Source organism: Ips typographus, linkage group LG10 (genome assembly GCF_016097725.1).
Source record: "Ips typographus isolate SLU linkage group LG10, UJ_Ityp_2.0, whole genome shotgun sequence".
Taxonomy (NCBI): Eukaryota; Metazoa; Arthropoda; class Insecta; order Coleoptera; family Curculionidae; genus Ips; species Ips typographus.
The window spans coordinates 7,128,520-7,154,090 of NC_138431.1; the positions used below are offsets into that span (position 1 = coordinate 7,128,520).

At 34.6% G+C, this 25,571-nt stretch overlaps 2 protein-coding genes across 5 annotated transcripts in view; one reads left to right on the forward strand and one right to left on the reverse strand.

Moving 5' to 3' along the window:
- Positions 1–309: 309 nt before the first annotated feature.
- On the reverse strand, positions 310–2,900 carry Vap33 (VAMP-associated protein 33kDa). Its single transcript, XM_081988618.1, has 5 exons — positions 2,738–2,900; positions 1,756–1,908; positions 1,391–1,695; positions 1,167–1,335; positions 310–1,109 (listed from the first exon to the last, which is right to left on the reverse strand). The coding sequence occupies exons 1-5, from the start codon at positions 2,793–2,795 to the stop codon at positions 1,072–1,074; spliced, it is 723 nt and encodes a 240-aa protein (XP_081844744.1). The 5' UTR covers positions 2,796–2,900; the 3' UTR covers positions 310–1,071.
- Positions 2,901–3,158: 258 nt separating this feature from the next.
- The window catches only part of sm (heterogeneous nuclear ribonucleoprotein L), a 58,210-nt gene continuing 35,797 nt past the window's right edge, over positions 3,159–25,571 (forward strand). For 2 of the 4 annotated variants that reach the window (XR_014179553.1, XM_081988598.1), the window contains exons 1-4: positions 3,159–3,326; positions 5,074–5,181; positions 9,278–9,363; positions 11,929–12,025. Coding sequence is in view for 3 of the 4 variants with exons in the window: in XM_081988598.1 (XP_081844724.1) it covers positions 3,258–3,326; positions 5,074–5,181; positions 9,278–9,363; positions 11,929–12,025 (360 nt within the window). In the remaining variant the exon portion in view is untranslated. The remainder of the gene's footprint in view (positions 3,327–5,073; positions 5,182–9,277; positions 9,364–11,928; positions 12,026–25,571) is intronic. The other 2 variants (XM_081988597.1, XM_081988599.1) reach the window with 2 other exon arrangements.

The following is a 25,571-nucleotide window of genomic DNA, read 5'->3' on the forward strand; positions in this document are numbered from 1 at the left end:
TAGGGTGATATTTTTTTTGTACTACAAAAAAGTTTGGCAAGATAAAATGGGGATTCACCCCTGAATAAGTATCACCCTGTACATTTTCACTACAATGTGTACATTGTAATTGTGGAGGTCCTATAGAGTGTATAGAGTATAGTGTGTGTAGAAAAATTGATCTTGCATGATATTTCAAGAATGAATAAAACGTGTCAAACGTGGTGAATCTATTATCATTTTCTCTGTACCCCGTAAAACCAACAAAAAGTGTCCACCCTGTACAAAGGACAAAAGGAAACTTTTGGGTGTCAAAGCTAATTACAAAAATTGACAACTTTCCAAACACTTATATTTTCCAAATCTAGAAATCGAATATTATAGTAGGTATTCATCTAAAACACTAAACCTTTACTCTTGTATACAAATTAAAAATGTACTGGAACAATTAAAGCTTACTAACAAAAAAAAAACCGCGGCCAATTCAAGCGTACGACCAGTCCCTTAAGTAGAGAATATCCAAGTAGGAAAAATCAGCTACTAAACTAAAACGAAAATGCAATTAAGCCCTTTTGTTAGCTCAGTTTCTAGTACACCGTAGATTAGACACAGATAAAGCCACAGCGGCGGGACTTGCGTCGTAAAGTTCAGATTTAATGCAGTTTAAAAACTAAAAACATTAGGGGGGGGGTCGAGGACAAAGAAGTATGTACAAAATAAAATATTGAAGCTCCTCCTTGGGTTGCACAAAGCTCAATCCCAGCTTGCAGTCAAAAAGGAGGAAGAAACCGACTAACAGTTGACTTACTTATCTTGGATTACAATTTTGTATGGTTTAAAGGTGTGTTGTTGGTATTTACATAGTTTCGATGCAAACTTAAAGTTCATACTTTGAATGTCAGAAAAGATACAAACTTTGAACTAAAAACGAGTCGCCACCAAAATTTTGTATTTTTTTTTTTTTAATTTATGGTACATTATAGGTATAGTAATGGTTAAAATTTCCGTTTAGATGCCCCTTTAAAAATTGTTTTTGTTTAATTAATAAATAATATACGTTACAGCGTGTCGAGGACTAGACGGGGGATTCTTTCAAAGCACAAATTTTCCCAACAGCAACCCGACCAAACCTGATCAAGAAAAAATAGCATAACAACCGCAATAAACGTCATCAATGGAATACTTACCTACAACTACAGCTATCGCGACGACAAACAATGTATTGGGCTGATCAACCGGTGGCGCATATCTGTTTTGGGGCGCTACAGTTTTCGACGTTAATAAACCCATTTTTTCATCCTTTACGCGCAACATCTCTTTTCGTAGTTCGCTTTCTATCTGTCGTAATCGCTGTATCTGTGAAACCGTATATCAAACTTTTCCATAGCTAAACTAGGAAACGTTTATCTACCTCAGCTGTGGCCTTTTGTAACTCAAGTGAATCACCAACGTCACCATCCTGGGCCGCTTTGTGGGTCTCGTTGTTGCTGACATTATGGAACGTGGCCGTTTCAGCGCCGCTCGCCCCAACCCTCGTCTGTTCCTGAGCCGGAACTTCGAAAACGCATCGCAGTTTCGAATCCATCAACATTTCGGGGGTGACCTCCTTCCAAAACGTTTCTATATTCACGTTTTCCTGTTCGCAGAACACCGTCTGCACCATGAACTTATGCTTGTTCTTCTCGGCCGGATCGTAGATGAATGGTTGCAGACAAACTGAAGTTTTAAGAAAATTAAGAAGACTCATTTTATTGGGGGTGATGTTTTTGATCTTACTGGCGATTTGGGTGGATTCACCAGGCGCCAGCAGACCCGAATTGGGTCGCACGCAATACCTCCTTGGGGCAGTGGTTTTGATCTTGAATAAGACTTTTTTTTCTGATGGATTGGTTAATTTTAGGAAGCTGGTCACAGGCTGGCTAAATGGCCCTGTAAAAAAACAATTAACACAATAGAAATGTTCCAATATTCAGACTGGTTTATGAATAAGTTTATTATTATGCAGTCATCAGCACATTGGGTTTTTACTCACAAAACTATTAGCAAAAGTAAACAATAATAATTTGTAGTTGAGTTTTGGGTGGTTCCTTGATAAATTACACTACAAGCCAATGCTATTTTTGTACCAATCATTTTTTTAGCCTGCCTCAAGGTTTTTATAGCTTGGCTATTATAAAAATAAAAATGAATAGTCTTTACTAATCACTGAATCAGTGAACCATTAATGGGTATTACTTATTACCTGACTACACATGAATTCTTTAAAGATAATTTTTTTCAGCATTGTTGCAGACAATCAGGAGTGAACAACAATAGTCAGGCAATATGTGGACTAATAATAATAAGGCAATAAAATTAAATAGTTGTAACTTCAAGTAATGGTTTTCAAAACAGTTCAAGGTAAAAACAGTTAATTGCCAGCTAATTTGCATGTAATAAAAGGACTTTGGCTCTGCAGCAAAACGGAAAAAACATTGATTCCAAAGGGAATATCAATTCAAATAGGGCTTAATGAAAATGGTGGTTACTGTGCACTTGTGAGGTTGCCAATACCCACTGACACAGAAAGTGGCCTCATTTAAACGTCCATGGGGTTAATGATTTTTGCAACGGGAAAGGAAGAAACCAACGATCGTGGACAGTTTTGCTTGTATAAAAAAACTGCGGAATCCACCTAAAAACCCATGAAAAGCCAATATTTATAAGTGATGTTGGAACCGTTCTAACTACGTCAAAAGTTTAATAATATGAGTCTCACCAGTGAATTTGAGTTCATTTTGGGGATCGATCTGCAGCACTTGCTCCTGTTTAATCATTATCCCGTTTCTGAATTCAGAAAATCACCAAAAATACACTAAAAAAACTGATTTTCCTGCGTTCCAGTGACAGATCCCGGTTATAAAGCACTTTGTGACAGGGAGGTTAGGCGACTGCGCAAAGATGGCCGCTGAATTAATTCGTTAATCGGTGACATCATAGTTTGCAGCTTTTACAGGTTTCTGTAAATTGCCACTGTTGCTGTTTTACTGTTAGATGTCGCAAGTCATTTTTAACCACCTTAACAATTCAATACAAATTTCTGTTTTGTATTTCCAAATATTGACTGTTATCAATTTTGTTCAAGACTACAAATGACTAGAGGGCGCTAGTACCGATGACAACAAAATAAACCGGCAGCGTCGGGCAATACGCCTGGGAAAAATCGACAATCGGACAGTTTTGCGCGTGCCTTGTCAGAGGTGAGACGAGTTTCCGGTCCGATCTGTGATTGTTTCAAAATGGCGTTCAATGGAGACGGGCCCCATACCAAAAGACAGCGCACCGACACCGACACGGCCAATAACAGAGTAAGTGCCCCACTTTTTTTACATCGAAACCGTACGCTTTGCCTTGTTCCCCAGTAAATACTTTTGTTAGGTTAGGTTATGGTTGTTGTTATGTTAGCAACCCTTTTATGATCGGGCTCTCACAACCCCTACGGGGGTTTCCATCGTAAACCTGTCTCAAATTGGTGCAGTTAGATGTCTTAATATTTGAGAAATACATTTTTATTTACATGTTGTAAAAATGTCATTTTTTTGTGTACAAGTTTAGGCACTATCTAAACTCATACAGGTTTGGAATTATAACAACAAACCCTAGGTCTGGACAAGGATATGATGTAATTTGACAGTTGATCACGTGAACTGATATCTTGTTAACAGCTGTCAAGTTACATTACATATCTTTCTGGGCACAATTATATTGCAATGTAGTTCTCTTTTTACCATTGATTTTCTATAAAAAATATTAAATTTGTTTTTTTTTATAATGGCTAGCTAAAATGTGGGATAAAACAGTCAAAACTAAGGGGTGTTCAAAAATTGTTATGGTCGTAGTTGGCTGCGGTTCTAGCATGAACGTAGGGCCGTTGATAAGTTCGTATATGGTTTGAAATGACAGCTGTCATATAATAATTGTTTGCAACGTTATCTAAGACATACGCTTTTTGTGACAATTGCCATCCATAGGCGACCTGACCATAACAATTATTGAACACCCGTTACTTACTAGTACTAACCTAAAAAACCTTGGTTTGTAGGAAATGCATAAGAAACTAACAAAAATCATGTGCATAGTTGCAAGATTGCTGGTTGACAGATTTCTCTTTCATTAAGCGCTATTAAAAGTTTTTTTGCCTATATAATCTTATTTTTATACACTGTATAATAGAGAAATTTATAATTATGAATCTCAGAAATTGAAGAGCTTCATTAATGGCCCTGAACTAATAGGTTTGCACTGGAGGAACTGATTTTTAATAAGAAAGTAATGCAGGCGTAAAACCGCACCAGACCAAGAAGAAATTGGAAAATCATTATTAACCACAATGTAAACAAACTAGGATTGATAAAAAAAGGTCAAATTACATGTAATTAATCAATAGATTGTTGTGTCCAGTGTCCATTTATTATCATTTACTTGTTTAAAGTTTGATTGTTTTATGAGGATTTCAAAATTATTTTACGGTTTATCAGCAATCCCAAAATCCTGAGGTAATCGAAAGTCAGATAAAACGAACTTGAACCTTATTGATTAATTAGATTATAAGTTTGATTTACGGTTTTTGTGGATATCAGACACTTAAATAGTTTTATTTGGACAATATTCTGTTTTAATATAAAATATTCTACCAGAATCAAGTGGACAGTTCATTGAACCTACTTTAGTAGACCTGTTTTAGGGATCTGAGTTTTTAAATCATTTTGTAATTATTATCAGTTCTGGACTTAATTAATCATTGAAATCAGCTGATCAAGGAAGTCCATCGCAAATTTACCGTTTAAATGCAATCCAAGTTAATTGAAACTGCTTTTAAGTAAACTGGCAGACCATTCACCGACAAAACCAGCTGTTAAGAAAACTTTTTTTTTGTAATATTTAAGTTTTTCTTTACAACTTGAATAGTAAGGCACCCGCATTCAATTCAAGGTAGCGCCCCACTTTCCCGCATTAAATATCAACCTGATCCGGTTTAGGACGTAATGGTACTGCTTTCGAGCTGGGTACCTTTCAAAACTTTGGTGCACTTGTCTCAGTTTTTTTCTTTCACAGGGTTTCAATGCGTCCACAGATGAACCGAGACGGAAACGGCCGGACGAATCGAAGCCGAATCACGTTTTGCTGTTCACCATAATCAATCCCATGTATCCTATCACAGTGGTGAGTTTCTTTGCTATTAGATTGATTCCTTACCAGGAAAACAAGTTTCTTTGATCATTAGTTACATATAAATTTAATTATGCGCATACATGTGTGGTAAATCCAAAACCGACCATAGAAAAACCGTGTAACTGACAGAGAAACGTAGATAATTGCATGCGTGGGACGAAGACAAAAAACGAAAAAAATATCAAGTAGGCCATATTTTCAGTACGCTGTTGCCAAAATCCAATACCGTCGACAAAATGTATTGGATTGGTAAAAATAATTTTGTCGACGGGGTGGATTTTGGCAACAGCGCGCTGAAAATATGGCCTACTTGATATTTTTTTCGTTTTCTGTCTTTGTCCCGCGCATGCAATTATCTACGTTTCTCTGTCAGTTACACGATTTTCCTATGGTCAGTTTTGGATTTAGCACACCTGTATATGAATCGAAACTGTATCGGCTGGATTGTGTAACCAATCGAATACTATTTGAAACTATGTGAGCGGGAAAATCGGAGAAAGTTTTCCCCCTTTTAGAATTACCTATTATTGAGACGTGATCTGATTTCGTTGACGTAATTCACTATTCAATGCCAGTCCAATTAGCTAAGAAACTGTCGTTGTTTCAATGATTAATCATCAAGGGAAAAAACAAGTCACATTGGCAATTTGAGTGGCATCCAGGCCAATTACTGGTGCTTCTTTGGAGTATGAACGTAAAAGTATTCCTGCATAATTGAGTTGTTTTAGGCTTTGCAAAAAGATTAATCACAGATAAACCAGCAGTAATTTGGTTATCATGTATATCTCTGATATGTCAATAAAATAATACTCTATAAATGATATGCACCGTTAAGAAGCCATTTAAAACAGTTACAGAACCATGTTAAAAGTGGATTTGCACCTGTCTTGTAAAATTTATTACCGTACTCTGTGATACAGCCGTATATTTCAAGTAATTTTAGCCAGATCCATTGTCTACTATCAAGGTTCCGATTTGCCGTTTGTTTACACAGGATTTACACTTTATAACATCTTAAATTACAACGATTAAGTGAAAAATCCCCAATGTAAACAAATCGTTATTCAATTCCACGTATTTACAAGTATTTCGTTTACTAGAACCGGCTGCAAAGTTGCCTTTTCCTCATTATCAAAAATCCATTTATTGGTATATGTCTACGTCATGCAGGCTTAGACGAAAAACGAAATTTGTCTGGCTTAAGTACGCCAAAATGCGCATCCGGAAAATCGTTGGGAAATCGCCAATAATTTACCACATCAATCAAATTATTGATGATTTCACTGCTCAGATTAAGTTTTTTTCTCCTACCAAAAACTTGTTACAAATGCCTACAGGCTATTCATTACGTGTTGTTTATAAATTATCGTCAAATTTGATTCTTTTTACATTTACTTTACTGTCTTATGCAATTCAGATCACATTACCCACTTATTATGTCCATTACGTTTCTTTGGCAATGTCACTATTTGGCTACTAAAGCCAGCTTTAAATTTAAATTATAACTGACATATTTGTCCGTTTAGGATTATTTTACAGGCTTTTTGCAAAGCAAATTGAAAAAACCGTCTAAAATCCTCAATCACACATTTGCAATTCAATACTTGTAATAATCTCTAATAAAACTTTACTATGTAACTATTTAGTAAGGTGAAAGTAACATTTTTTCTGTGAACGCTTCGGTAGTAAAACCCTTCAGATTATAAGCTTGATGAAGGAATTATACTTGCAATTTAAGTTTTACTTTGTTTTTTTACATGAAAGGAGCTATCTTCAAACAACGAAGCTACTCAAAAACATAAAAAACTAGAATTAACTGTTTTAGTGTTGAAATTTGACAATATAAATGATAAAACTGACTATTTGAGTTTTCCAATATGACAGACAGAATGTCTAAAAACCCCTGGAAATGTTAGTTCAAAGGACCTATAAACGTTAAAGAATGTTTAAAAATATTGCAAAAGGTCAATGTTGAAGAAGGACTGGAAACGTTACAAAAGGTCCAGCAAATGTATTGAAAAAGTCTATAAACCTTCAAAAAAGCTTATACATTTTCAAAAACGTTTCGAAACCTTCAGTAAGTTGTCGAAATGATGCGAAAGGTCTCTAGCAATGTTGTAAAAGTTTTCAAAAAAGTTTGGAAATGTTGCAGCTTGTCTAAAAATACTACAAATTTTTTTGGAAATCTTTAGTGAGTTCTGGAAATGTTACCAAATGTTGAAAAATTTTTAGGAACTTTGCAAAATGTCTACAAATGTTTCATTAGCTCTAAAAACATTCAAAAAGGCCTGGAAATGTTTCGGATTGTCTAAAAATACTGCAAAGTCAACAGTGAGTCCTAGAAATGTTGAAAAAAGTCTGAAACGGTTTTGACGTATGTCATACTTCTCTTACAAAATGTTCTACACATTTTATACATTTTTCATGTATAATACATGATTTTATACGTGTAATGTATTATACAGGGTGGTTCAGTGATGTAGGGCATGACAAGATACATCTAGTCCAAATTTGAGCTAAATATCTCTAAAACTGTAAGAACTATAAAGCAAAACCTAAAAAATATATAAAACTTTAACCCCCCTGTGTTTTTTTAACGAAGCTTTTCTCGAATAAGTTTATAATGAAAAGTCATTCGATTCACTAGAAGTTTCCGCCATGGAAACTGGACCACTCCATCTCTGAAAGGAAGTGATATCTACTTTAACTGAACTACAGCTGATGGCTTTTATTGTGATTATATGACTTTTCGACACCATTTCATGAACACCCCGTATTATTGAGAAAACGAAGAGAAACTGGTCAATTGCCCTGAAATATTGAAAAAAGACTAGACTCTAGAGAAGACTTTTGTTGGTAACAGAAAATGTGACTGAGCTGGCTAATTGCTCAGAAATTTTAGAAGACTGATGATGATGTCAGAAGCCAAAATGTTTTAGAAAAGAATTAAGGTTTTATAGAAAAGAAGAGCAGGAGACTGGGTTGGATTGATCTGGTCAATTGCCTTAAATTTTCAGTCAAATTGAACGTTTGAGTCAAATCACTTAAACGTTTGCCTTATCAAATCTTAAGTTTAGACCAAAAAGTGAAAGCTTCATATCTAAATGAATTATTAATGAAACTAAAAACATTAGCTACCTAAAACAGAAAATTGCAGTCTAACTAGTCACTTAATGAATTTATAACCAAAAAAAAATTGCGTGCCAATCACAGGGCAGCATTAAAATAATTTAAAATGTAATTAATTAGTCTCTTTTTTTTGTTTAAACTTTTTGTCAATTGAAATTATTGATCTACCAAAAAACACTGGCTCTTACTGGGAGAAATAGTTAATTAATAATTTGTGAGTAATATGCCAGTAACACTAGTGGTCTAGAATTTAAATCAGGAATTACGGTCATCGACGTTGTTAATGGACGACGATTAATCGACCGATCTTCGTGTTTGTTTTATGAAAATTTCCTTAACGAAGCTTTCATGGTAATTTTTCTAGCAAATTTCTTCATGAACCATAACAAACATTAGAGAGACAGTATTACAAAACGCAGTGCAGCTTAACCTTCAAACTTTCGAAACGTTTTGTCGTGGAGTTCTGAAAAACAACCACCAGAGACAATATTTTTCCCCCTTTTTAAATTTAGTGGAATTTGATGCTAGCAAAATGATTCTCTGGAACAAAGGAGGTTGGTAAACAAATGAGAGTAGCTAATTTAAAAATCCCCAATCGATCTAATTAAGAAAAAAATATCGTTGCGTGTGTCTCTTCGGGTTTCCTGTATCAATCATTTTTTGCGTGCTATAGGGAACAGTGGTATCGATCCAGACGTCCTTGTTTCATTTAATTTATTGTCTTCCGTTTGTTTATAAGGTAAATATATTCAATCAATAGACCAATCAGGTGGATTGGTTTACGCGTTATAGACCAACTAGGTCGAATATTAATTGTGAAAGAAAGGAGCGATAAGTGATAGTTAATGACAAACGCGCATGCATATAACATTGTTAATAATTGGCATTACGAGAACGGAGGGAAAGTAGGGTTTCTCGGGTACAAAACCAGTTTTAAGTTTTTGTTTTTTGGTTGCAGGACGTCCTACACACGATATGCCAGTCCAGCGGACAAGTCTTGAGGATAGTCATATTCAAGAAGAACGGCGTCCAGGCTATGGTGGAATATCCTTTTAAACGGTTTTATCCTGGGCAATTGCTACTGTTTGCATACGATATAAAATTACAAAAACAAACAGTAGCGGCGTCATAAAACCATTATAATAATACCCGACGTTTAGCGCCGCATAATCTCCGGCGATTAGAGAGTTGTCGTTACCCTAAATTTTTGACGCTAAATTTACTTTTAGCAGTTACAACTCCACAAAATGTTTAATGTTAATGTTTAGGACCGAGAAAATTTATTTGGAATTTTCACGCCTCGAAACGGTAACAAATGTAACTCGATAAGGTGAACGATAGCAGTCTAATCGCTTTTGTGAATTAATACAGTCGGTTGCAATTGTATTCAAATTGTTGGGTAACACAATGGCTTAACATGTTTTTTTCTGGTAACGAGAGATGTTCAGTTGTTTTATGGACTTGGCCACTGCGGAAGCTGGTCTGAATTGATGTAGATTCAAGGGTGTGGTTTGCCAGAAGGTTTTACCAAACATTTGATAACTAAGACTTGTTTTTAAGACTGGATAAGTCTGATGCTTATTTTTACCTCTCAAAACTACATGCATCAGTTATTTCTACAAAAAAGTGCTGTCAGAGCATTTTTCATCACCCGGTATGTTTTTGCATTGTTAGATTCTATTTTTCAAGGCCTACTTCGTCTAATTAGTGCTGTATACAGGGTGGCCAACTAAGAGGTACTGTATTTAGGAAACCAAAAATGATACATGTTTGAAACAAAAGTTTTATATGAAGGCCTTAAGGCATATTTACCTAAAATATTTTCGTAATTCCAGCGTTGCCGCATCTGCATGAAATCAGTGTTGTCATTTTTGAGATATTGACTATATTAAACATTTAGATTTTCACTATTTGAACACCCTTGTCGCATCACTTATATTATTTAATCAAACGAAGATCGAATAAGAATATGTGTTTTATAATATTATAAGTATTAATTATTGTCATTTTGACGGTTCAAATAATATCAGATTGTTTTGACATTTTTATCAGTTTCGTAAATAATCGAGTCGTTTTATGTAGAGCAATTTTGTGTTCAAAATACCGTTCAAATATAATAAAAAGGATCAATGTCTCATACTCTAATGTGCCGAAGACCTCTAAATGCTACTGAGAACATTCTAAAAAGTACCAGAGCCCTCTACAACTGTTTTAAATTGTCAGAGGGTTCTAAGACTATTTTAAAAGTTCCATACATTTCTAAACCTTATTGGAAACCTTCTGAGAAGTTCCAGAGTCTTCTACAACTTTCCCAGAACAGTCTTAAATTGTCAGAGGTCTCTAGGATCATTTTGAAGGTTCCATAGACCTCCAAATGCTACTGAGAACATTCTGAAACGTTCTCAAAAGTTCTAGAACTCTCTACAACTGTCTTAAACTTTCCCAGAACTGTTTTAAATTGTCAAAGGCCTCTTAGACGATTTTGAAAGTTGTAGAACCCTCTAAATGCTATTGAGATTTGTATTTATATTAGTTAATAAAATTTTGGTTTCAAACATGTTTTATTATTGGTTTATACATTCAGTACCTCGCATTCTTAGTTGGCCATCCTGTACCGGGTGACCCAATAAGACTGTTTCATGTAAACATTTTTTTAGGTTATCGGCCATGAAGAATCGTTGGAAAATATTTTCAAGTTCTAAAAATGACCACCAGAGGCCGTCACTAAATTTTCAAATTGCATTTTCTATAAATTTTTAAAAATTAGAGTTTTTTTTTCCTCATTTTTAAAGCGAACCAATTTATCTATCATTTTCGTAAAAAACAAATTTCTGTTATTTCAGAAACAAAGATGGCGTGAGGTGTTGAATTGTTTTTGCAATAACCTGCTTTAACTTTTTAACGGTTTGATCAATTTTAACAAATTCGGTATTGTTGAAAAGAGCATCTCTTGGGCAATAAGAATCAACCAAAATATAGTTAATTTCGTTGAATGTTTCTGCGCCAGGGGGCTACTTTTGACACCATGACTCAAATTACCAAAAAAATTTAAAAAAAAACAAATGGAATGATATGACTTTCTTTATGAAAAAGTAGCCAAATAACATCCAAATAGGCCAGTGAAAACCGTTTTTCAAATTCTCGTTCCTAACCTGAAATATTGAGAAAATGAGATATGGTCGAGGAACAGTCTTATTGGGTCACCGGGTACAAAGGTACCTGTATAGTTACTGGGATATTTAGTGAGTCTTGAAATCATTAAAGGTCAAAGTAAGAGTATTCAAAATCGGTGTTTCCTGTAAATAGGGTCTAATTTCGTTTAACAGCACTAGCCATTTGTATGGGAAATTGCATAACTGCGGTAATTTGAATCAAGGGAATTTGAACCTACTGTCCTTCTCTACGTGAGTAAACTGAACGAAATAAGGTGAAATTAAAGGATCAAAATAAATAAGACAGTATTTACACAAATTTTGCTGAAACTAATAGCTGAAAATCCTGAGGTACAGTCCTGATTTTTGGTATCATGATTCGTTTTGAATTGAGAACCAAAAGCAAGTGATCTATCTAGTTTGAAACAAACTGAATATTTCCTTAACATTTCCATACATTTGACAGTATAGATTCAGCAATTCGAGCCAAAGACACCTTGAATGGGGCCGACATTTACTCGGGTTGTTGCACGTTGAAAATTGATTTCGCCAAGGTAAGTGCACTATTTTCTCTGTTTTTAAACCCATCCATTTCGATTCGCGGTATGTTATGGCAACGGAACAGATTTAGATCACGGTCGGGCATCACTCACTCGAATCTTTTGTTTTACGGAACGTTTCATTCACGAAAGAAAAATTTAGAACGCGATAACGTGTCCGCGCCATCTGGACCGTTTCGTGAATTAGGGATGGTTCCAAACTAAAGTCCAAGTTTGTTTATTTTGGGGCTGTCACCGGTAAAATTCGACGATGGCGGGACACACGATTACACCAAAACATTATTAGTTATAGTAGACGTCACCGGGACTAGAATGAAAAAACTAGTTTGGCGTCCACCCTGAATGAATCAGTCGGAACGAACCTGAAAAAGCGCTATTTATAACCGCCATTTTAATAAAATACATGCATTTTTAATGTCCAGAAATTCGGGTGGACAGTTTGATGACCACCGTGACCTTTTCCTGCGACACTGTAATGACCAGTTCTATCACGTACGGGTGGGCGTGTTTTTAAGACTGAATTATTCATACTGCTACTAAGAAGCCGGTCTTCACTACAGGACTGTAATTTAAAACGGATGCTTGACCTGCCCTATTATGGGACACAGTAAAATATTTTATTACGTTCCTGTTCGAACCTGGAAATGATTGACGTATCTATGTAAAGCAGTATCTTATTTGGGACCTGTCGAAAGTTGTAATGCTCCCGCAACGGCGGTGACATGTTATTTTCAGTTTTTTCTGGCGTAATTTTACCCCTAGGCGTGTGATTTTGGTGTCACGACGCGGTGAAATGTTGACGAGACGTGGTTTAGTTCGTAAAACACTTTTTGCCTGCAAATTTCACGTAATTTGACAACAAAATCTAAATCAAAACATTCAGAAGCTTCCTACTTTTAATAAGTTGTTGAATGTGACTGCAAAACTTTTTAGAGAGAGCCTTAACCAGAGGCTACTTAAAATCGGAAACGTTTTGGAAATGCTACTGAAAGCCATTTACAAATTGCCAGAAGGTCCTAAATCTATCAAAAATGTATTAAAATTATCAAAATCCTGTAAAAATTAAGTAATTACAACAACATTTCAAATCAGTTGAAATTGTGGTTTAAAATTTGAGCATCCTGTAACTCGGTTATTTTTGGGAGTTCATCTTAAAAATTGCGTGCAGGGTGACAAAAATAGTGAACCACCATATATTTTTCTTGCACACCCTGTATACCGGAAGCAGAAACGGTCCTGCAAATTCACGGTGTTGGATTAAGGAGTTGATTAGGAACATTTTTGGTCTCTTGTAATTTTTGTGTAACTTTTACCGTTTTCGAGTTATTTAGGAAAACTGGTTTGGTGCAACAAATATTTAAATCAGTTTAAATTTGAACACAGTTTAGGAGAAAATCGACTGTAAAACTCACTTAGAGTAAGAAAATGATTGTTTTAAGCACATTTTTGGAATCGTCATTAAATTTTCTATCCAAAACCTGAAAAAACATTACAAAATTTAGTACAGTCAGGGAGAAAAGCGGTGTAAACGGTTGAACTGTCAGAAACGCTGTTTGAAAGAACAGTCAGAGACAAAATTGCCTGTAAAACCCACTTGGAGTAAGAAAATGATGGTTTTAAGCACATTTTTGGAATCCTCATTGAATTCCCTATCCAAAACCTGAAAAAACATTACAAAATTTAGTACAGTCAGGGAGAAAAGCGGTGTAAACGGTTGAACTGTCAGAAACGCTGTTTGAAAGAACAGTCAGAGACAAAATTGCCTGTAAAACCCACTTGGAGTAAGAAAATGATGGTTTTAAGCACATTTTTGGAATCCTCATTGAATTTCCTATCCAAAACCTGAAAAAACATTACAAAATTTAGTACAGTCAGGGAGAAAGGTGGTGTAAACGGTTGAACTGCCAGAAACGCAGTTTGAAAGATCAGTCAGGGACAAAATTGCCTGTAAAACCCACTTGGAGTAAGAAAATGATGGTTTTAAGCACATTTTTGGAATCCTCATTGAATTTCCCATCCAAAACCTGAAATAACACTACATAATTTAGTACAGTCAGGGAGAAAAGCGGTGTAAACGGTTGAACTGCTAGAAGCACAATAGTCAGGGACAAAATGGTCTGTAAAACTGACTTGGAGTAAGAAAATGATTGTTTTAAGCACATTTTTGGAATCCTCATTAAATTTCCCATCCAAAACCGGAAATAACACTACATAATTTAGTACAGTCAGGGAGAAAAGCGGTGTAAACGGTTGAACTGCCAGAAACGCAGTTTGAAAGAAGTCAGGGACAAAATGGTCTGTAAAACTGACTTGAAGTAAGAAAATGATTGTTTTAAGTACATTTTTGAAATCCTCATTAAATTTTCTATCCAAAACCTGAAAAAACACTACAAAATTTGGTATAGTCAAGGAGAAAAGCAGTGTCAAAATTTAAACTGCCAGAAACGCAGTATTTGTAATTTACTGGTAATTTACCGGTCAAATTTTCCTGATAAAGTAAAATATTTATTTTACCGGTAATTTACCCATCACAACAAAAAACTAAGATTTTCAGGCAACTGTTTACAAAGGAAACCGCATTCATTTCAGCTTATAAACCTTAAAGTCACGTGACCTTTGTGTATTTTGTAATCATGGTGCCATGTGACTTTTAGATCATAACGCTTTTGGATCCGAAATCATGGGTCGAACGAAAACGCCTAATATTGTTTTATTGAAGTCAATGTCGGTAAATTTTTTTTACCGATTTTTTTTGTGTTTTCATTCAATTATTTTGTTTTTTTTTCTGGTGTTGCTGCTTTTCTAACAGAGTGATGCTTAATAATTGACTTTTTTCTCGATAAATGCAATCAATATAGTAAACATAAGATAAAATTGGGTTAGGTTGGCGTGAATCTAATATCATCTTTCTTGATCCAGTATCCAAAACTATCAACGTTGCCAAATAGTTAAATGGTTCTTGTGACATCATAACACTTTAATTCCTGATTATTATAATAATTGTATTAAAACTACCTGTTTTTTCCAAGTAAATTAGTTATTTAAGTAAGATAGTTATTTTTTAATTTACTATATGAGATAAAATTGTAGTAAATACGTAATTTTACACACATTGTCTGGCAGTTAGAAAAATTCTCATTCATTCACGTCATCAATTATTTACGAGGACGTTTGCCTCGCAGGAAAAAAATCGCAACTTAGAGTTTCTATAAAATAATTCATTCGCCGTTATATACGTTGTAGTTTGTGTAATAATGTCACCGGTCCAGATTTATGATGGTCTACTGGATTTATAGTCCAATAAATTTAATTTAGTTTCGGCCGACTTTAATTAAGCAAATAGTGTTTTTTCCTGTCTTGGGATTTCCAGGACCCAGGTGAAAGCAGTTTCCCCGTAAAAATCCCCCAAATTGAGAATGTATTGGCAAAAAGCGTCTGCTCCGGGTAATCGAACTCGATTACGATCTTCATGTAAAACCGTCTTCGTGGAGATGGGGGAAAGTCGTTTTTATCAAAAATGGGTTTGCCAACGGCGATACGATGTTGTCTCGTTTAGGTCTCGTTCACTTTTCTCCATTACATTTGCGAATTTACGTTTTCAAATTTAATCTGTTTGTACGTGCTGCTGTCCCAGGTGTCAACCTGGATTTGCTCGGACTTCCAACCCGGTGACTTATCACGGGATTATTCGAGGTTAGCAGCATCCCGGAATTTTGTCAATGCACCAGTTTATTTGCCAAAAAAAAAACAACAAAAACGGACACGTTCAGCAGAGTGAATCTTCGATTTTACAGATTATTCACGGGCCTTTACGTTTCAACTTGCTCTGTTGAATGCGTTAAACACTTGAACCAAAGAATCAGCACGTTTAAGTAACCGTAGAACGGTTTGTTAGAGCGTTAAGTCACTTGTCGGTGCGGTAGGTCCCTAATAATCCGCAAACATCTCTAAAGTAAACGGTTCTATTTAGATTTTTAGACGTGGGACACTTTATGAGTCACTTTTTCACGTTTTTTCTGCCTTCATTTTTTTCCTGCTGTCAACGCCACACCTACTGTCAAATTTGCTTCTCCTTGGTTTTAGATGACGTAATCAACTTCAACAGACCTAATCATCAAGTTTACTGAAATAAATTTGTGATTTGTCACGTCACTGAACCAGAAGGTTTCCTCAGTTTGACGATTTCTTGCAAACTCGTTTATTAACTACAAATCCGGAGTAACCGCGCTTTAAGCCCACGTTTAGAAGCCGAAAAAAGAAAGCACTAATGATTTTCTGTGATGTGAGAGGAATTTTAAGTGTTTCAAGTCAATATTTAGTTTTTAGAGCAATTTTTTAACCGAAATAAGGCGATTTTGAGACCAAAACTTCGAAAAATCACTTGACACACTAAATTTTTATGATTTTCAACGTGAAATGCAGTTTTTAAGTGAATTTTCAACGTTTCAAAGACGGATTTCGTGTTTTACATTCCATTTTGATTTTAAGTCAATAACAGGTTTTCAAAATATGCCGATTTCTCTTCGATGACTAGTTTTACATTTCAATGTCAATTTTCAAAATTTTAAACACGCATTTACTGTTTTACAGTCCATTTTCATTATTTTCAAGTCAATATCTGGTTTTGAAGTCAATTTTCATCGCAGTCGATTTTAAGTCGCAATCTTTGGTAATTGACTTGGTAATTTTGCATTTTTAAGTCAATTTTTATAGTTTTCAAGTAAATATTTGGTTTTTAGGTAAATTTTCAAGGTTTTCAGGTTATTTATTTGGTATTAATTAAGACAATTTTTAACAGAAATATGCCCATTTCAAGTCGCAAACCTTGAAAATTGACTTAATCGGACTAATTTTGCATTTTCAAGTAAGTTTTCATAATTTTCAACTTGAAATTCGGTTTTCAAGGTTTTAAACACCGATTTAATGTTTGAAAGTCCATTTTCATGATTTTTAGGTCAATATCTGGTTTTTAAGTCAATTTTTAACCGAAATATGTCAATTTCAAGTCACAAACCTTTAACATTGACTTGATAGACTAATTCTGCATTTTAAAGCCAATTTTTATGATTTTCAACTTGAAATACAGTTTTCAAGTCAATTTTCATGGATTAAAGAACAAAAGAGTTCGTTTTCATGATTTTTAAGTCAATATCTGCTTTTTAAGTACATTTTTAACTTAAATAGGCCCGTTTCAAGTCGCAATCCTTCAAAATTGACTTGATTTTGGTTTCCTCAGTTTGACGATATAAACGTTGATGATTCCAAAAGGAAGATTTCTTACAAACTACAGTCAAATCCGGAATAATCGCGCTTTAAGCCCACGTTTATAAGCCGAAAAAAGAAAGCACTAATAAATAAATAAATATTGACCAAAATAGGTAAAGCGGTTTCGTATGTGTTTGCCCAGGTACAGATGCGTTTAATCCTATTTGATCGACCAATATAAATAAAAAAGAAAAACGGATTTCAGTTGATAAGGATGATAACGCGATTTGTTTGAACTCTTTTAATCGGTTTATCAATATTATTTTAATAAAGCGGTAGAGTTTGTGGTGTTCAGATTAGATTTGGTGGAGGCGCAAAGCCGTTTGCGTATTTACCAATCCGGTTATCAGGCAACAGATGCCTCATACTAATTTTTCGTATAATAAAATCTAAAAATTACGTAAGTTTCAGTATGTGAAACCTGCTTTGTATATTGTTTTGCCGTGTCAACGATCAGAGTACCATATGGGCTACTGGTTGAAAACGGTTTTAACTTGATCAGTGTCAAGGCGAGTAGTACTAGTTTTATGCTTTGATCGGTTTTAAAATGTCACTGTTTTCAATCATTTATGCTTGGCCTAATTAGACTTAGTAAATCCATTTTATCCAAATTGTATTTGACCCACTCCATAGAATAATATAATTCAAAATTCGTGGCAGAAATGCTTAAAAACTCAACAAAGTGTATATATCAATAATTGTATATTCAAATTTGTCTATAACAGGAGTTTTATTGAGATACAAGGTACCCTAATCTAAATCTGCCAAAAAAACAGTAATTTTGACACAATTTTGGTGCACTTTTATTTTTTTTCTTGCACACCCTGTATACTGGAAGCAAAAACGGTACCGCAAACTTACGGTGTTGAGTCAAGGAGTTGATTAGGAACATTTTTGGTCTCTTAAATAATTATTTAGGAAAAACTGGTTTGGTGCAACAAACGTTTAAATCAGTTGAAATTGTGGTCTAAAGTTTGAATACAGATTAAAGGACAGGCAGGGACAAAATTGGTTGTAAAACCCACTTGGAGTAAGAAAATTATTATTTTAAGCACATTTTTGGAAACATCGTCACAGTCATTCGTCACAAAAAAGTAAAACGTAAAATCAAAAAATTATATTTCTTTCCAAAACATCTCAAAAACCAAAAAAAGTGTTCTAAATGTCATTTTATTAAGTCTTTAACCAAATTACAAGATCACCATCCTTATTCTGGACACACTGTATATTTCAGCACATTTTGACAAAGCCGTTTACTTAGCTTTCTCAATTTTCGTTGACAACAACTAGAAAATCTTCCATGCGATAATTAGTTTGATTTTTGTCACTTTTTGGCTGTTGACGGGACCGAAAAAGACAATCCCGAAAGTGATTTCGGACGACAAACATCTTGCCAAAGAATGTTCGGCAGACAAAATCGCAATTAGCCGGTGCCAAGATAATTTTCTCGCCCTGGTCGTTTCGGTATGCGAGTACAGATTTTTTTTCCACTCCCGAAATAAACTGCAACAAACGAATCCTTATAACAGTTGTTGAAATGCTCAATCAACGATTCCGCATTGTTGTTCATGATGTGAACAAGATTCAGCCAGGCCAGGAAGTTGCCAAAATAATCGTCACATTCTCATTTTTGTTTTACACCGAATTTGATTCTATTCCATTTAATTGCAACCGCATTACATACCTTCAAACTATTGCGTAGTTAACCTGGCTGGTATCCAACAATGCGAAGATGATTGCAATTTATAATTTGTACTCCGTTGAACACGTGTTTACACGCATGTTTCCCAATTAAACGGATTTTCGTTTTATTCGCTAATTAATAAACATTAATGTGGAGAGACTCAGGAGGGTTCAAGCCCTGACCATAATTCACCATTTGATAGTTAATCAAAAAATAAGTTGACTTGCATTATTTCATTTTTCTGAAAAACGTTTCCTAAGGAAGATACAGTCCTCCAAATTTCAATTTAAAAAATCGTTTTATAGTTTAAAACTGAACATTCAAGACTTGTGAAAGTCCAAATTTGTACTGAATAGTCTAAAAACTTTTTTACTACTAGGAATGGTCTTATGATTCGCTTTCTCAGACTGCCATCCTGGTTGAGTGTCTGAAACTGGCATTCAAGAACTAAAAAAGTCCGGAAATCAAGACAAAGATTGTATTGTGCATGAAACTCATTTTTTACTACTAAAAATAATATAAAAGTTGACTTTTAATGCTAGAACTGACTTTACTAGCACTAAAGAGAGTCCAAAAGTATATTTTCAAGACTTTAATTGGTGTACAACTCAATATTCTGGAGTGGACAACAAGTCTAGAAGTAAATTAAATTTTCGGACTATTTTATTTCTAAAAATTAGTTCTCAAGACTATTATTGTAGCATTTGGTACCAACATTTTTTACTTTTATTACTGAAGAAACTTGACTTTTGGAAATAGTCTTAAACTCGATTTTTCAGTCTCAAAAAGCACTAAAAACAGTCTGAATTTCTTAGAGATGCTACAATTTATTGCACCTATGAGTATAGAAGTCAATTTAATAGTGAAGAAGCTTGAAATAACATTTTCAAGACTATGGTCAGTGGACACACTGGCTTTTAGGCCTGATAAGTCAAAAACTTTGTAAAGATAGTCTTGAAACTCGATTTGAGGCACTGAAAACAGCCTTAAAACACTAAAAACAGTCTAGTTTATTAAGAAATACCCGAATTTTTAGCACTGAGGTGTCTAGAAGTCGATTTAATAGTGACAAAAAGTCTATGAAGAATGTAAAAATTGTTTTTTAAGTTTGCTATGTCAATAACTTGGTGAAGATAGTCTTGAAACTCGATTTTCCAAGCTAAAAGCAGTTTTGAAGCACTAAAAATAGTCCAGAAGTCGAAGAAAATGAAAAGCAAAGTAAAAAGCACGAAAAGTTCGTTTTCAAGACAATTTTCATGAATCTAATGTTAATGTCCTGCATCTAAGACTAAAATATTGAAATTTGTCTTCAAATTATGAAAACTTCAAATGCAAATTTTAAGCTTATGATGTCACTTTTCATTAGTTCAGTCACATTTTGGGGTTCAAGTCAATTTTTAAGGTTTAAATGTATGAATTTGTAGTAACAAATTCTTGAAAAAGTAGTTTTTATGTCTACAAGTCAATTTTTAGTATTAAAGTGTCTCGATTTGCATGAAAACTGGCTACAATAATATTTTTTAAACTTCTTAAGTGAATTTTCTGTTTCCAAGACAATTTTTAAGTTGGGTTGGGTTAGTTTTGGGTCTTTGACCGTAATAACGTGTAATAAAGTGCTTGTTCCAAATTTGATCAATATTGCTCCAACGGTCTGACAGTTATCACAAAAAAACCGATTTTTTAAACAGAAATTTGAAGGACTGTATTTTCCTTAGGAAGCACTTTTCAAGAAAATGACATAATGAATGTCAACTTATTTTTTAATTGGCTATGGATTGGTGAATTATTGACATTTAAAACTGGACCACCCTGTATTTCAAAATGTTTTGTGATATTTTCAATAGTAATATGTTGAGTGCATGTAAAATTACCGAAAATCATGCATGGTAAGGTTGCTGCCCTGGAAACAGCTTTCTGACAATAGTCAAAAGTCATGTACAAATTGTAAAAGCAGAAGTTCAATAATTTTCTGCGACACATATTATCAAATTGACGTAATAAATCTCCTAAAAATATAACATTGAAATGTTCCCCAATTAAAATAATATTAGTGATTACTTAATTAGATTATACACTAAACAGAATAGCATCGACGTTAATAAACTTGAAAATTATTGAAGAGTTTCGATCGAAAATAGCTCTTTAAAATGTTTTCGTATGATGTATGCCAGTCGCTTCTGGCTGAAAACTGATTAACGGTTAATCGCGTTTTTGAATGCGGTAGCTGTCTATTCGTCTCTCTTCCGCCAAGATGGATGCTAATTAATCGTCGTGTTTCATTCATTTAAAAGCGTTCGCAAAGCTAATGGAACCAGAGGAGTTTCGGAATAGTTAGATCCCGCGTCATAATTAATTATTATTTATAGAGAGGAACCGGTTAAATTTAACCGAACGTTTAAATCCATTTCCTACGATACACCACGCCCATGACAGTGGTGCTAATTTTGAACATTGTTTAAACTAGATAGCGGAAATGAAGCGTCTCAACAAATTTACTCTCGTTAAACAGAATGTTTTTTAATAGTTAACCAGGAATTTAGTACGTCCAAGGATCTTCAAAACGGTAGTTCGATTACCGGCCTCGTTTACACTCGATTATTAAAGCTGAAATTACATTGATTACTGTATTAACGGTGAATTGGATAGGGTCGTTTAATAGTGGAACAACATTTAATTAGGGGTTTTGTCGTATACAAGGTGGTCCAGATTTAAGTGTTAATGTCATTTTCCTGAAAAACGTTTTCTAAGGATGACGACTGTTCTAGGCTAGAACTGACTTTGCTAAGACTAAAGAGAGCCCAAAAGTCTATTTTCAAGACTTGAATTAGTGTACAACCAATTTCTGGACTGAAACAAGTCTAAAATTCAAATAAACACTGGAAACAGTCGAAATTAAATTAAATTTCTCAAAACTAGTTCTCAACAACATTTAATGCCAATTTTTTTTAGTTTCATAACTGAAACTTGACATTTTCTATTAGAAATAGTCTTTGACTCTGAGACTTTTCAGTCTTAAAGCACTAAAAACAGTCCGAATTTCTTAGAAATGCTTCAATTTTTTTGCACCTATGAGTGTAGAAGTGAATTTAATAGTGAAGAAGCTTCGTTAGTCAATGGACACTGTACAAACTGGCTTTCAGGCCTGATAAGTCAAAAACTTTGTGAATATTGTCTTGTAATTTTCAGGCTAAAAATAGCCTTAAAGCACTAAAAACAGTATAATTTTTAAGTAATGTTGGAATTTTTATTACTCTGTGTCCATCTGTGGATAATGTATAAGTTAGTTTTCAAGTCGGCAATTGTCAAAAACTTGATAAAACTCGATTTTCCAAGTTGAAAGCAGTTTTAAAGCACTAAAAATAGTCCAGAGTTCTAAGAGAATTAAAAGAATTTGAAAAGTTACTTTTCAAGTCAATTTTTAGGAACCTAATGTTAATATCCTATATTTAAGACTATTTTCAAGACTACAATATTGAAATTTGTCTTCAAATTGTGAAAAGTTTTTTCAAAGGCAACATTTAAGCGTCTGATGTCACTTTTCATTAGTTCAGAGTCACTTTTTGGTTTTCAAGTCAATTTTCACGGTTTAAGTGTATGAATTGTGAATTTGTTGTTAAAACTTCTAGAAAAAGTAGTTGTTTATGACTACACGTCATTTTTTAAGACAATTTTTAAACCTCTCAAGAATATCTCTTATGAAAACTATGTACAAAGACATTTTTTAAGCTTCTTAAGTCGATTTTTCGTTTCCAAGACAATTTTTAGGTTGGGTTGGGTTGGTTTTGGGTCTTTGAACGTAATAACACAATTATCTCGTAAACGAAGTTTCAAATCAGAATTTTATAAGAAACACGCTATCGTTTTCAAGCTCCGTGGAGCGAGCAGAGCGTTTTTGACGTCACAATGACGTAATTTGACAATTGGCCAACTAATGGTTTTCCCAAATTACGTCATCGTGACGTCAAAAAAGCTTTGCTCGCTCCAGGGAGCTTGAAAACGAATGTCGCCTTGAACAAGGAAATGTCATTTTTAAAGATTTTCAGTGGCGTAGGAAATAAGGCGGAACCATGAAAACGTCACTGTCTACGCCACTGGAGAATTTAATTTGTTCCAAATTTGATCAACGTTGCTTCACACACACTGACAGTTTTGACAAAAAACCGATTTTTTCAACTGAAATTTAAAGGATGTCAACTTATTTTTTGATGGGCTATCGAATGGTGAATTATTGACATTTAAAACTGGACCACCCTGTATAAAGTTTTAACTTTTTGATTGAAGAAGGTCCAATTGGCCTTAAAAGGCGTTGAAAAAGTAAAAGTGCGCGGGTGCGCTTTATCGACCAGAACCACCAAATTCGATCCGCTTAACATTATCAAATTTACTTGTTGGTTTTGGGACTTAGATCAATAAACCTAAAAATTTCAAGGCAATTTTGCTAGTGAATTTATATTCTATTATGCCCACACTTGTCAAATTATTTGGAAAGTTATAGTGAGGACAATCTAGCAGACTATACATATAAACATATGGTCGATATTATCAGACATCCTAATAAGTAAACACTCGAAAAAATCAACACCTGCTCTGATTACAGTTTGATTGGCACCATCTGATTGGTTTAGATTGAAAATTAAAGGTGGTCGAAAACAAATAAACGGCTTAATTGACCCAATAAACCAGATTGAAAGAAAATAAATATTGGGTCGGTTGACGGCAGTCATTTTTTTTGTCCGATAGTTTATTTTTTCCAATCTGCTCTTAAAATTCCAATTTCCGGAACGGTTTTTATTACCCGATCGGTTTATTTTCGTTCGATCAGAGACTGCGTCGTATTTATCTACAAAATGTCTGTGCATCGAAGAGAAAATGTAACAATCTCGGGCATTAGAGATAACGTACAAAATTTGTTGAATAAAACAGGCTACAATCAAACTTTCCAGTAGGAAAATTTGCGTGCTGGGACCAAGGAAATGAAAAAAATTAATACTTTAACAGAGGCACATTTCACGCGAAACTCGTCCGAGGGAATAAAAGAGTAAAAATAAGACGAGACGGGGCAGATTGTTCGTTGAAACTTTCACGGCTGCCAAAAGCCCGGAAAATCGACTTTAAATACGCCCCAAAAGGTCGGAAATCCAGCAAAAGCGTGACCACCACCAGGTGGGGCTTAAATCAGTGGTGTACTGAAAAAAGGCGTGATTTAAAACTAATAAACTGGTTGCACTGAAACTTTAACAACATCATTCCATTAGCAACATTATAAAACTGCACCGATTACGGGCTTAATTACACTGTACAATTTAATCATTTCCACTCCGCGTGCAGTTTACTGCAACGCAATTCCATTAGGCGGCTGGAAATGACAGTAGTTCACAATTTAACGTGCCTCTGTATGACCTGACCCAAATAGATAACGATTGCCAAATGGAATAATCCCTTTTCTGGTTACAATTGTTTGTGTAGAGGGCGGAGCTTAAAATTGGATGACACGCCTTCAGGGCGTGGCTTCAAACCAATAGAAAGTCGTTGTTTAAAGGAAACGCCCCTTGAAAGGCGTGGCTATAGAATTTGATTTGCAATTAGCATTTTCTAAGATTTGTTTGTATTGTTTTTTTGTGAAATAAAACTCGGTATGTTCCTCAACTAACACGTTCAGAAATAACTCCATGACTGTAATTTAACAATGTGTCATCTGATCAATCTATTTAAAAAACGAACCAGTGTCACGTGACCAACTGTCAAATGACTTCACGGAGTGTGCACCGGTGATATTTCTGAACGAATTTTGATTTTTAAACGTTTGTTGACAATTTCCTCGAATCTGTTCCAGCTGAAATTTGAATTTTGACATAACAAATACATTTATTTTTAGTTTGTGTCATTTACAATTTTCCAAAAAATTCTCCATAACTGGCTTATTTGAAACATTCTGTATCCACACACCGTATAACGAAAGACAGCTAATGAATGGGGCTATCACGTGACGGTGACCGGACCAGGCCTAGTTGGACCGTTTAGCCGCCAGAGGGCATCAAAGTTGATTATTTCCTTTCGGATATTTTCACGAATAACTCGAAAACGGTTTGAGGGGGTGTGACATTTTTACCGACGTATACACGCCGATGAGAAGTAACTTTTACTAAATATATCATTTTTCTGTACTAAAATAAAAAAAACTGAATTTCTGACATTTTTCAAAGGGGGACTCAAAGGGTTTTTCTGAAAAATCTTTGAATTTAAAAAAATCTTTTTGGCTGTCTAGATAGCTTTAGGTTAACGGTAAAAAGGTAACGTGGAGTGTCATTTGTCAAAATGTAATTTTTTAACGGTGCCACGCCCTAAATACTAAGTTGCCATAATTTCAAGGTTATCTCCAAATCCGTGCCAGTTAAAGCAAAATCGACGTCAGATTCGTGTTCCCCAGTTTGAAATTAGTAAAAAAAGGTCACGTGATGACACATTGATTGAGCATAATTCAATATGGCCGCTGTTAGTATAGTAGGCCTAAAAATCCAAAATTTGAGTAAAAATTTCGGGCAGTTTTCCAAACAATCGTCCATAACTCGGTTATTTGAAACCCTCTGTATA